This window comes from Oreochromis niloticus, linkage group LG10 (genome assembly GCF_001858045.2).
Source record: "Oreochromis niloticus isolate F11D_XX linkage group LG10, O_niloticus_UMD_NMBU, whole genome shotgun sequence".
Classification (NCBI taxonomy): Eukaryota; Metazoa; Chordata; class Actinopteri; order Cichliformes; family Cichlidae; genus Oreochromis; species Oreochromis niloticus.
In genome coordinates this window covers 30,556,944-30,570,478 of record NC_031975.2, presented here as the reverse complement: position 1 = coordinate 30,570,478, position 13,535 = coordinate 30,556,944, and the positions used below count along the sequence as shown (strand labels likewise).

The 13,535-nt window shown below is 40.2% G+C and overlaps 1 protein-coding gene across 4 annotated transcripts in view; it reads left to right on the top strand.

Annotated features, from left to right (window-relative positions):
* The window catches only part of si:dkeyp-23e4.3 (rho GTPase-activating protein 7), a 108,467-nt gene that overhangs the window by 53,638 nt on the left and 41,294 nt on the right, over nucleotides 1-13,535 (top strand). Inside the window, exon 1 of one of the 4 annotated variants that reach the window (XM_005472312.4) lies at nucleotides 4,060-4,123. The exons of the other annotated variants lie outside the window; for them this stretch is intronic. Coding sequence (XP_005472369.2) covers nucleotides 4,063-4,123 — 61 coding nt within the window. The 5' untranslated portion in view covers nucleotides 4,060-4,062. Of the gene's footprint in view, nucleotides 1-4,059; nucleotides 4,124-13,535 lie in introns of those variants that run through there. 4 annotated transcript variants of the gene reach the window in all.

The window sequence follows — 13,535 nt, the reverse complement described above, 5'->3', positions numbered from 1 at the left end:
TTATCGTATTTTTACCCTCCTTTATCTCCGACTGTAGTATTCTCAAAGACATCCGTCTGTCTTTGCCACTGCAGACTCGTCTGTTCTTCCTCGCTGCCGCTCTCTTATGGCCTCTCTGCTCATACCTTTAATGTCATGATCTTTAGCAGCCAATGATTTTCAATAGGAAAAGGTGGCCTGACCTTTCCGTCAAAGCCTTCTTTCCGAATCCTCCTAATACAACGAGGCAGGCTGTTGTGAGAAGCGGGCTGCTGGCTTTGGTCTCTGGTGATGGCGGGATGTGAACTGTATACAAATGTTTGGGAAAATGTCTCAGTTTATGAAGCGGAGTCTATGACCGGGGAGAAGCAGGATGAAAGTAAAGCCACAAACATTTTTTTTTGACTGGGAAAGAAAGATCTTTTTTTTAAGTAAGAGATAGATATTGTTTTCAGGAGCTGGTGGAGACCAAAAACTGAGCTGAAAAAGAGCTATCTGAATTAGAGACAACCAACCTTTTCAAAGAAAGAGTTCACGGCCTTCATAAAATCTGTTTCCCTGCCTGATGAAGGCTTTTTCTCTACCTTAAACATGACTGTGATAACACCCAGAGAGCAGACACGGGGCTTAATGTAGGCTACTTTCGTCACCAATGGCTCATCTATGACATAAGTCATATAAACCAGTCATAGCTGGGTGGTAACATGGGTTACAGCAGGTGTTGTCTGGACCACATGTTGACCAAATGTCTCAGTGCTCCTAACATCTGCCTCATATTAGTTTAACCTGTAGCTGAGCTGTGGAATCCAGACTAGCCCTGAGCCACTGCCGCCAGATGAGGAAACTGCTAATGTGGGCCACATTTGGGCCAAACAACGAGAGCTTTCTGGATAAACACACCTTAATTACCCTTGGAGTCTTCTATGGAGTTTTTTCTTGGGTTTTTTTTAGACTTTACAGATCCATTAATACTACAGAGAGAAACTCGGCAAATCCAACTTAGGAGGTCAGGTGAGGTAGTATAGAGTGCCACCGGTTGGTGGATCCACCAGCCACCTAGTTGCAGTCTGCTACCTGTCAGTATGAGGCAGCAGCCATGCAACTCACAACTGTTACGCTAACTTAAAATAAAATCTGCTTGTTCAAATATGTAAAAATTTAGTCCCACAAAAGACAATTGAACTCTGCGTTTTCATGCCAGCCGAGCACTGTGCATAAATGAAAAGGACTGTAATCCTCTCAAACATGTGAAAGTATAAATAACACTGCTGGCAACGACCACGTCACAGCTAAAGCCAACAAAGAGTAAACAGAAAGTGCTAAAATAACATCCAGTGTGGCATTATCCAGCGAGGCATCAGCAGACTGAACTTCTAAGTGGAAAAAAACAATTCAGAAAATCCCCCTAAAAACAGCTTCTTTTTTTCTTTTTTTTACACTAAAAAGCCCTCGAGCAGCACCGGGAATCATGATTCTCGTCCACTGGGAGCGAAGAGGAAACAGTGTGGTGTTGCTTTAGAGCCACAAAAATGTGACGACTTGCACAGGAAACTGGTGTTTGTCTCCTACCAGTGAATGCATGTTTCTTTGCTCCCTAATCAGGTCATTCTTGTTACTAAACCTAATCATATCCTATCTCATCAGGAAATGAGGGCGCTTATAGTCAGCATAATTTATCACTTAATAGAGAGACCGTTACGAAGAGCAGGTCAAGGGAATGAATGGGAATTCGTGTGTGGAATTTGAGGGAAAAGAGTTTAGTAAAGCGCTCCGTCCAGCATGAAAACGTAAATATTTTACACAGAACATCTGCTCTCTGAAACATATCCCGTTCCCAGCATAATTCAGTTCCTTCTTAGGACCTTCTTGCACATGACAGGGGGGCTGTTAATGAGGGACTTGAGGACCGAGTCCAGGAAATGAGCAAGACATACCAAAGCATATGAATCAGCTGGAGACCACTTACATCTGTCGTGAGTTGGATTCAAATTTGGACACTATATCTGGATAACCTGGTCTTTTTTTAGCCCAGGTCTACTTCAGGATAATGCCCTCACTAATTTCAGGGTACACATTCATACGTCAACATAATGAATTACTAATATGTGAGGAGTAATTATCAAATCTTTCACCTTTAGTACCTACTGAACTCTTATGACTCGACCGCTATTTCGATGTGGTGTTAGATGGAGACAGAAGAGAAAGAGATGAACAAAAATCAAATCAGCAGAGAGAAAATACCCAGCGACAGGAAGCAGACAGAGTTTACTGATTACTCATTACCGCTGATGACTTCTGGAGAAGTGATTAGCACTTATAGCTGTGTGATTCGTCATTTCAGGTCGAACACAGATATACTGTACAGTCAGACTTAGAACTACCTCCATCCAGTAAGGCATTTAAATTAACCTAATAACGTCCATATTTAAGACTATAGAGCTAAGTGACAAAGTTTTAGTGGATGTAACCAAAAATCTTAAGCTGAGAAAGCTTTGGGACACAGAGAGACCTGTGCAGATAAATGTCCAGCCAAGTTACCAGTTTAGCCCCAGGAGTTTAGACCAACTAGCTACTGACATCACCTGAGTTAGCAGACATGCTAGCATAAGTCAAACACTCTCTCCATTGATTGAACATTGATGTTTAGCATTTAATCAATCAAGCAGTCATTCCTATTAGGGAAAACTGGCTTTTTTAAATGTTAGTTAGTTAGCTTGTCAGTGAAGCTGTACTCACTGTAGTAGCTAGCTAGCGAACGTTAGCTTGTATGCTAGCATCACTAGAAAAATAAAAACAAAATTGTTTTTAAAAGTAGATGACGTCTAAAAGACAGAAAATAAGTAAAAATAATCTTAAAAAGATCCATCATGACTACAGAAGATTAAAAAAACAACAACAATGGATCAAAATGAAAACAGAAATGCAAATTGACCACAAAGACAGAGGCGAACAGCAAAAGAAAAAATCTACAACTACAGAATGACTACAAAAATACCCAAAACAGTCAGAAAATACTCAAAAATTATACAAACAGATAAGGAAATAAAATGGATGACTATTAAAAGATATTATATTCCTTTTCTAATGATTTTATAAGTTGAAAAATAACTTTAGAGATACATAAACAGAACATTAAGGGAGACTATAAGCAACTGAAAAACACAAAATGCAAACAGAAGCAAAAAAAACAACACAAAGTGAGACAGAAAATGGCTAAAAACAAACAACGTGTTTTAGAAAAGAGATTTGAACCCCAAAAAGTCCAGAAAAATGTCTATGAAAAGTGACTGACCACAAATGGAGACAAGAAAAGTACAAGAAAAATTGTGAATATAGGGTTCGGGTCATTTACAGATCAACGTTCTTGCTATGAAATTAAAGCTTTTGGCTTATGGCCCTCATTAGGAACATCGTAAAATATACTGAACATATTATTTGTAATAAACTTTCTCTTGTGGAACGGCTGAAGCTGTGCCAGAAACCCTTCTCTGCCTATATTATAATTATTGCCAAATGTTTCCGTAATCACATCCTTCATACCCAAGCGGTGCTCGTCTCACAAAGGTGTGTGTATCCTGAAAGAGTTCAAACACTAAAAAGTTGAGTCTTGCAATTCTCTCAGTAAACCTGAGATTTATGTCCAATGCAGAAAGGTGTGTGTGAAGGTCAGAGTGGTGAATGTGCAGGTAGTGTGTCAGCCTTCAGGGTACTTTGGTCAGAGTTAAGATACCATCACATACCTCTGAGCTACAATTTTATTCACAATAAACACATTTTGTTTCCAAATTCATCCATGTGGTTCTTCTTATTCTTATTCTTTCAGCTGCTCTCTTTCAGAGTCACCAAAGCAGTTCATCTTCTTGCATCTTATTCTGTCTCTAGCATCCTGTTCTGTCACACTAACCCTCCTTCACTACATCCATAATGCTTCTCTCTCGCTCCCTCCTAATATGCCTTCCTCCTCTCCTCTTTCTTTTTCTTTAGCCAGCAGCAGCACAGTGTTGGTCAGCAGCACTGGACGTGGTCATTGCTATTAACAATGATACTGACCTGAAAATAACACCTTGACTTGGGTTGTTTGAGATGAAGTTCCACATGGCTAGAGTCCAGTCAGTGACCTGTGATCTGGCAACCACAAGCCCAGGTAGGTAGGGAGCAATGTTGGTAAGCGGTTCCTGGAGGTCAGTGGTAGTTACCAGGTGAGGTGTATAATGCTGCACCAAAAGCCTTTTTGTGATTGCTTTGGTTGCCAAGAATTCAAGCTAGTTTCCACTGACTTGTCTGCAAACACTCACCAAATGTGAAGCCAGAAGTTTGTGAGCATTAGCAAACAAGTCGGCATCTTCCACACAAATTTCAGATTACAGCGACAGCATTAATCTGACAACAGGAAAACCCCGGCAACTTGTCCAAGAATACACATTTTTCCTTAGCGATCAGCCTTTGTAATGCGTCTTAGTCAATAGCAACTTATCTGCTGGCACAAAGTAAAGATGTATGGGTAAAGTTTGTGTTTTAAAGTACTGACAAAACAGCCCGTGAGCTTTTTCACATCCAAGTCAACTTTGGGGTAAGCTTGTATACTTTAGTTGAGCAAGTACATATGATAATACAACATAACAGTGTTGATACTTTAGGTGAGTTTCCCCATGCACCAGCAAAGTACATGCATTTTCGGCTTAAATGTAAGTAAATATCCATCATAGCTGCACATTTAGCCAAATGTCAGGGTCTTAGGAACTAATGAGGACAGAGGAAACGAGTGGAAGTTCATTATGCCTGTGTTCGTTCTGATTACTTCATGCAGATATTTAAAACTCCTTTTCACCATGAAACTGGGACACTGGTGGATGCCATCGTGATGCTGTGGGACTACAGCACTCAGAGCCACCTTCTATAGATCAGAGTGTGATTTCCAAAGTCAGGATTTTGGTGGAGTGTTCCTTTAACAGTTCAACCAGCAAGACAAAAGGGAGTAGGAGATGTGCAAAGGGAGGGAGCATGAGAAGAAAAGTGAAACGACAAAAGAAGCAGACAGATAGTGATCTTGAGTAAAGCAGAAAGATTGAAAAACAGAGAAAAATAAAACCCTACGAGGGACTAACGGAGAGAGATTAAAAGAGAGATTGAGAGTGAAAGAGTTATCCACAAGCTGTATATCCAGGTCACTTCAAAGTACTAAGAAAATCCAGAAGTCCCCTGGGCAGGCGGCCAAGTTTTACCTGCCCCTCCACTTCTTCCATTAACACCCCTCCCAAACCAAAAAAAGCTGCAGCAGATTTAGTGCAACTGCAGGAAGTGTATATTAAACATTGGCAGCTTAAATACAGCTCCCTATTAACACCTCGGAACTGGATTATGAATCACCAATAACGCAGCGGCCTAATTTTTTCTTGTTCCCGAGTTATCAGTCGTTCCCATCAAAGGTTTATGGGCCCCAGGAGGGGACGGTGCTGGAGAAATCGTCCTCCAGTAGAGTGATTAGAAGTTTGGAGATGAATGTGGAGTGGAATTAAGTTTCAGAAACCAAAGAAAGACAAAGGAGAGTTTTATGCTGCTGAGCAGCGAGACATTTTGTTGCTTCAGTTTGGTGGATCATCCATATTTAATGTGATGTTTGGAGCATATATTAATCTTTTGTCATTGAATATATTGTAAAATAAACCTCTGCTCGGGTGGCTTTGAGAAAAAAGCTGAAGAATTTTCTCTGCTGAACTATTGGATGATTCAGATGACAGAGACTCATTCAAGGGTGTCACATGACGGCTTTCAGTCAGCTGTACCTATGAAAAGCAGGCCATTGTTACGCAGAAGGCATCTTCAGCATTGGTGCCTTGCCACTTCAGCCGTGGCAGTACTGGCCACCAGGAGATGACGGTCTGTTCTAAGAACTGGCAAACCACATTAGGGTTCAAAAAAATCAGTGACCCACTAAAAGACCCAGTAAAGGAGTACGCCAAACAAACTAAACAAAGGCAAACCATTATCCTCTATTTTTTGAAGTTAAAGCTAGCAGTACATAGAGTGATTAATAACTTTTTGTGGTCTGATCTGCTGATGAAAAAGCTATACTGGAACATAGAAAGTATAAAAAATAAATGTAGATTGAGATATCAGATGTACTTTAGTGTAATAGCACTTTTTAAAGACTTTTCCAAATGACATTTTGTGGTACAAACACTTTATTTACATTAGCGTGGACAAGGGGGTTAAACACTGCCCCCTGGTGGTGAAAGCTGCAGGCTTTCACCACCCTGTGCACGAGAAAATGCTAACTTCCTGTTTTAAGACCTGATGTAGTGTTTTACATTTCCTGTGGCTTTATTTTGCGGTCATTCGCTACTGCGAAGATGGACTCCAAAATCATGTCCAAAATATGAAAATGGAAAGATTATGTTAAGTTACAAAGAGCAGAAGGTTTGGACACTCGCCATTGTGAGTCCCACTGTGTACTGCTGGGGGGAGATTTAACAAGATGTTAAGTTTCCACTCCTTTCCCAAAGATCCTGAATTGTGCCCACAGTGGCTGATAAAAATCAGAAGGGACGGCCTCACAGTTACGACGAACTCTAGAGTGTTTAGTCAGCATTTTGATACTGGAGAGATCTTCCTGTCATCCTCTGGGAAGTGCTGTCTTCAGCCGAAAGTTGTTCCATCATTATTCCACTGGAATAAATGTCTCGAAAAAGACAGAGCGACCCAGAGTTTGGGAGCTCCGGCCTCGACCTGTTGATACCGTGGCTATGGCAACCGAGAATGACAATACAGAGGATGAAAACACCGATCGCTGGGCAAATGTTCAGTCAAGTACAGACCTACACAGCATGTCAACAAACTGTGAAAAAAAGCCACAGGATATAAAATAAATGAGTGATTGCTGGTAAGGGTCTCTATATATTAGTATTTACGCAGGGTATGCTGTGACTTACCTTCAAAATTATACAAATACTGAGAAATATAAAATTTGAATCTTTTCTCTCTTTTGCTCTGAGGCGCAGGGAAAAAAACATCGGCAAGTTGATGAACATCATCTACAGATATATTCGGTAAATGTCCAAGACACCTTCAATTCAATTCAATTCAATTTTATTTATATAGCGCCAAATCACAACAAAAGTCGCCTCAAGGCGCTTTATATTGTACAGTAGATAGCACAATAATAAATACAGAGAAAAACCCAACAATCATATGACCCCCTATGAGCAAGCACTTTGGCGACAGTGGGAAGGAAAAACTCCCTTTTAACAGGAAGAAACCTCCGGCAGAACCAGGCTCAGGGAGGGGCGGCCATCTGCTGCGACCGGTTGGGGTGAAAGAAGGAAAACAGGATAAAGACATGCTGTGGAAGAGAGACAGAGATTAATAACAGATATGATTCGATGCAGAGAGGTCTATTAGCACATAGTGAGTGAGAAAGGTGACTGGAAGGGAAAAACTCAATGCATCATGGGAATCCCCGGCAGCCTACGTCTATTGCAGCATAACTAAGGGAGGATTCAGGGTCACCTGGTCCAGCCCTAACTATATGCTTTAGCAAAAAGGAAAGTTTTAAGCCTTATCTTGAAAGTAGAGATAGTGTCTGTCTCCCGAATCCAAACTGGAAGTTGGTTCCACAGAAGAGGGGCCTGAAAACTGAAGGCTCTGCCTCCCATTCTACTTTTAAATACTCTAGGAACAACAAGTAGGCCTGCAGTGCGAGAGCGAAGTGCTCTAATAGGGTGATATGGTACTACAAGGTCATTAAGATAAGATGGGGCCTGATTATTTAAGACCTTGTATGTGAGGAGCAGGATTTTGAATTCAATTCTGGATTTAACAGGAAGCCAATGAAGGGAAGCCAAAACAGGAGAAATATGCTCTCTCTTTCTAGTCCCTGTCAGTACCCTTGCTGCAGCATTTTGGATTAGCTGAAGGCTTTTCAGCGAGTTTTTAGGACATCCTGATAATAAAGAATTACAGTAGTCCAGCCTGGAAGTAATAAATGCATGAACTAGTTTTTCAGCATCACTCTGAGACAGGATATTTCTAATTTTAGAGATGTTGCGCAAATGTAAGAAAGCAGTCTTACATATTTGTTTAATATGTGCGTTGAAGGACATGTCCTGGTCAAAAATGACTCCAAGGTTCCTCACAGCATTACTGGAGGCCAAGGTAATGCCATCCAGAGTAAGAATCTGCTTAGATACCATATTTCTAAGATTTTCAGGGCCGAGTACAATAACCTCAGTTTTATCTGAATTAAGAAGCAGAAAGTTAGCGGCCATCCAGGTCTTTATGTCTTTAAGACATTCCTGCAGTTTAACTAATTGGTCTGTGATACCTGGCTTCATGGATAGATAGAGCTGCGTGTCATCTGCATAGCAGTGAAAATTTATGCTATGTCTTCTAATGATGCTGCCTAAGGGAAGCATGTATAATGTAAACAGAACTGGTCCTAGCACTGAACCCTGTGGAACTCCATAATTGACCTTAGTGTGTGAAGAGGACTCTCCATTTACATGTACAAATTGGAGTCTATTAGATAGATATGATACAAACCACTGCAGTGCAGTACCTGTAATACCTACAGCATGTTCTAATCGCTCTAATAGGATATTATGGTCAACAGTATCAAACGCAGCACTGAGGTCTAGCAGGACAAGCACAGAGATGAGTCCACTGTCAGAGGCCATAAGAAGATCATTTGTAACCTTCACTAAAGCTGTTTCTGTGCTGTGATGAGCTCTGAAACCTGACTGAAACTCTTCAAATAAGCCATTCCTCTGCAGATGATCAGTTAGCTGTTTGACAACTACTCTTTCAAGGATTTTTGATATGAAAGGAAGGTTGGAGATTGGCCTATAATTAGCTAAGACAGCTGGGTCTAGAGATGGCTTTTTAAGTAAAGGTTTAACTACAGCCAGCTTGAAGGCCTGTGGTACATAGCCGATTATTAGAGATAGGTTGATCATATTTAAGATTGAAGCATTAATTAATGGCAGGACTTCTTTGAGCAGTTTTGTAGGAATGGGGTCTAAAAGACACGTTGATGGTTTGGAGGAATTAATTATTGAAGTTAACTCAGAAAGATCAATTGGAGAAAAAGAGTCTAACTTAACATTGATGGTACTAAAAGTAGCTGTAGATAATGTTACATCTGTGGGATGATTATTGGTAATTTTTTCTCTAATGATAAAAATTTTATTTGTGAAGAAGTTCATGAAGTCATTACTAGTTAACGTTAAAGGGATTGTTGGCTCAGTAGAGCTCTGACTTTTTGTCAGCCTGGCTACAGTGCTGAAGAGAAACCTGGGGTTGTTCTTATTTTCTTCAATCAGTGACGAATAGTAAGATGTTCTGGCTTTGCGGAGGGCTTTCTTATAAAGCAGCAAACTATTTCTCCAGGCTAAATGATGATCCTCTAAATTTGTGACACGCCATTTCCTCTCCAGCTTACGAGTTATCTGCTTTAGGCTACGTGTTTGAGAATTATACCACGGAGTCAGGGACTTTGGATTTGAGGCCTTAGTTTTCACAGGAGCTACAGTATCCAGAGTCGTACGTAGTGAGGAGGTAAAATTATTAACAAGATAATCGACCTCTGTTGGAGTAGCGTTCAGATAGCTGCTCTGCTCTATGTTGGTACAGGGCATTGAAGATGATAACAGTGGGTGGATTATATTCTTAAACTTAGTTACAGCACTTTCGGAAAGACATCTACTTTGATAAAGTCTACTCTCCACTGCTGTGTAATCAATTATTGTAAATGTAAATGTTATCAGGAAATGATCAGACAGCAGAGGGTTTTCAGGAAACACTGTTACATGTTCAGTTTCTATGCCATACGTTAAAACAAGATCTAGAGTGTGATTAAAGTGGTGGGTGGGTTCTTTTACATTTTGAGAGAAGCCAATTGAGTCTAATAACAGATTAAATGCGATGTTGAGGCTGTCATTTTTAGCATCTACATGGATGTTAAAATCACCCACAATAATTATTTTATCTGAGCTGAGCACTAAATCAGATAAAAAGTCTGAGAAATCAGAGAGAAACTCTGTGTAAGGCCCAGGTGGACGATAGATGATAACAAGTAAGACTGGTTTCTGAGTTTTACAGCTGGGGTGGACGAGGCTAAGCATCAGGCTTTCAAATGAATTAAAAGTCTGTCTTGGTCTTTCGTTAATTAATAGGCTGGTGTGAAAAATTGCTGCCACACCGCCCCCTCGGCCTGTGCTTCGAGATTTCTGGTAGTTAGAATGACTCGGGGGTGTTGATTCATTTAAACTAACATACTCATCCTGCTGCAACCAGGTTTCTGTAAGGCAGAGTAAATCGATTTGTTGATCAATTATTAAGTCATGTACTAACAGAGACTTGGAGGAGAGAGACCTAATATTTAATAATCCACATTTCACTGTTTTACTCTTTGGTTCAGATGTGGATACTGTATTGTTCTTTCTTTGTGATTTTTTATGTTTAAGTTGTTTATTGCTGGTTTTTGGTTTGTTTTTTGTCTTTTTGGGAGCTGACACAGTCTCAATGGAGATGGGTTTTTGGGGGGGTAGCAGGAGGAGAGAAGCTGCAGAGAGGCGTGTAAGACTGCAACTCTGCTTCCTGGTCCCAACTCTGGATAGTCATATTTTGGGGGGTTTAATAAATTTGTCCATATTTCTAGAAATGAGAGCTGCTCCATCCAAAGTGGGATGGATGCCGTCTCTCCTAACAAGACCAGGTTTCCTCCAGAAGGTTTGCCAATTATCTATGAAGCCCACATCGTTTCTGGGACACCACTCAGACAGCCAGCAATTTAAGGAGAACATGCGGCTAAACATGTCACTCCTGGGCACCTTGAGAAATGTAAATCGCCGCTTGATTCGTCCATTTGGTTGACTTGTTTTGGAAAACTGGACCGTAAACAAGGAGCGAATATCACACCGGAAACGAAGCACTCTACAGGAGTTTCCCCACGGAAGTAGCATATGCTACGGCGCACATAGTCTATTCAGAGAGGTTAACTGCAAAAAGTACCTTTAAGTAGTTGATACATAATAAAGCAGGAAAGATCTTTAAAGCCAATAGGAGAAGGGACCATGATGCTAAAGGAGGCTACAGAACTGTATATGTTTGCTTCTCTTAAGAGGTTTCACAGATTTTTTTTTTTTTTTTTTTTATGTAATTCAAATTATAAAGTTACAGCAAAGGTTGTGCAGACCTGACCGTTGTGTCCTCAGTGGCTCTCTGCACAAAACAACTGTATTTACACATTTTATTTAAGATTTCCTCGAACATATTGGTTTCTCTCGAGTTAAAGAGGTATTAAGTAATTTAGTGTCTAGACAGGGAGCGCTCCCTGTGATACAGGCTGCAGCCAGAAATCTGAGCAGCTGAAGGAATAGTTGTTTAGTCACTCGTATTGATCTCCAAACTCTATCAACCCTCTGCAGATGGGGATTCTGTGCTGCCGGGCAGTGAAAAAAAGAGAAAATCTTACTTATTGCTCTTTTACAGCTAAGCAGAATGAGGCGGGCGTAATAAAGTGAGCAGCCAGGACGGACAGGTAATCAGACATATGGGCAAGAGGACAGTTGAGACAGCCGAGCAGACAGTCGCATTACTGCAGAGACAAACAGTCGGACAGCATAATAGGCAGACAGACCGGCAATCACGCAGCCCCTCAGGAAGGGCCGCTTAATCACGGCGTGATTTCCTGAGCAGGCGAACACAAGCGCTACAAAAGGCTGTATCGTCCTGCGTATCACAGCGTTCTGGGCGGGGACTTCCTGCAGTCACGCTACAGAGTCTCTGAGGTGTGGATGACGGCGTCCCCACAGGAGACCTCGAGGAATGTAGGCTGAGAAGCACGTAGTGAGGGTGCTCTGTGGTCACTGCCTCCCAGGTTTGTTATTTATAAACACACAGGGAAGACTTCACCACATAACTCGTTTTTGAAGGGAACACTGGTGGAATGACAAAACCTTTAGAGTGCTTTTTAATTGTGTTTCCATACATTTTTATATCACCAATTACAAAAAAACACAAACGGAGAAACCCACTCTGTGGTGCGTGCATCATGTATCCATGATGATGGGTGTGCAGCAACAACAAATAACATCATTTGACTGGCTAGAAATGTTGAACATTGGCTTGAAATGCAGGTGTATTCTGGCACCTATAGTTAGATAAACTAGGATTCAGCTGTAACTGTAACCACACCTATAATGTTGCATTATCATAAGTCTAAATACAGTTTAAGTGGGTGACTTGAACAGTTGGCACACAGGAACAAATTATCTATAGAGACACAAACTGTTTTTGTAGCAGGTTATACACAAGATCATGTGCGTCTATGGGGACTGACTGATGGGGAGCCCCAAGTGGACATTAGAGGAACTACAGCTTTTGGCAGTCCAGTTCTTTTTAATAGAACGGTTTCATTAATACAGTTTCTTTTTCTAACAGACTTTACTGAAATAAATCAGTTTCTGTGAATATTAACCATCTACAAAATGCAGCACAAGCATAATCTAATCTTATACTCTATCTTATAAATTTGTCATTTTTTCTCATTTTTCTTATAAATACGGGTAGTTTTCCTCATAAATTGGCAGTTTTTATATTAGTCTACCACTTTCTTCTCATAGATGGTTTTTCTTGCAAATTTTGCATTTTTTTGTTTCCTTTTTATTCATTAATGTACCATTTATTTCTCATGTATTTATCTTTTTGTTTTAAATATGCTTGTAAAAAAATTCTCATAACTTTAAAACTTTCATGTAAAAAAGTTTTTTTGTTTTTTTCACCAACAGAATTGTTGCTTAATGTTACAGAAAAAGATCCCCGGTGTTATCGGTAACCGTGCCAGGGAACGAGCCGGTGTGTTTCCAGTATTTTTCCAGTGTGTGATCATATTTGATGTTGTTCTTGCAACACATTTCAGAGAAAACAGTCAGCTCCTATAAATGGAAATCAGACATCAACGCAAACTTTTACTGTCAAGTTGATGATGAGTGTTTAGATGAAAACACACAAACACAGTGCGTCTAAATATATGTGTGCCAACAGCAGCTTGAGAAATCAGAGGGAGGAAATCCCAGAGCCATTAATAAGAACACGCTGTTTTACACTGTGTGGAAAATCTGGATTTTATCTTTAGAAACAATGTAAATTCCAGAAGACATTAACCAGACAGTCACACATTTTTCCAATTTTTTAACCTAATTTTTTAACAATTAATTTGTGTCGTCACCTCGCTATAGCACCAGGTTGGACACGCTAATTCTGCTGTTTTCACCTCATAAATGTGTCATTTTGTCTTCTAAATTTGTCTTTTTTTTTTTCTTATATGTGCCAACGTTTCTTTTTTCAGTCACACAAGTTTTATTCTCATAAATTTGTCATTTTTTCCTCTTTTTTTTAAAACGTTTTTCAGACTTGTAATTATTGTTAATTTGATGGGGATTTTCTTTTTGGGTAATAACCACCCCAAGGACTGTTGGGATGACACGAACAAGCACAATGCTTCTAAATATACCCACACCAACACAAGCACACCCAGATGTAAGTCAGAGTGCAAAGGA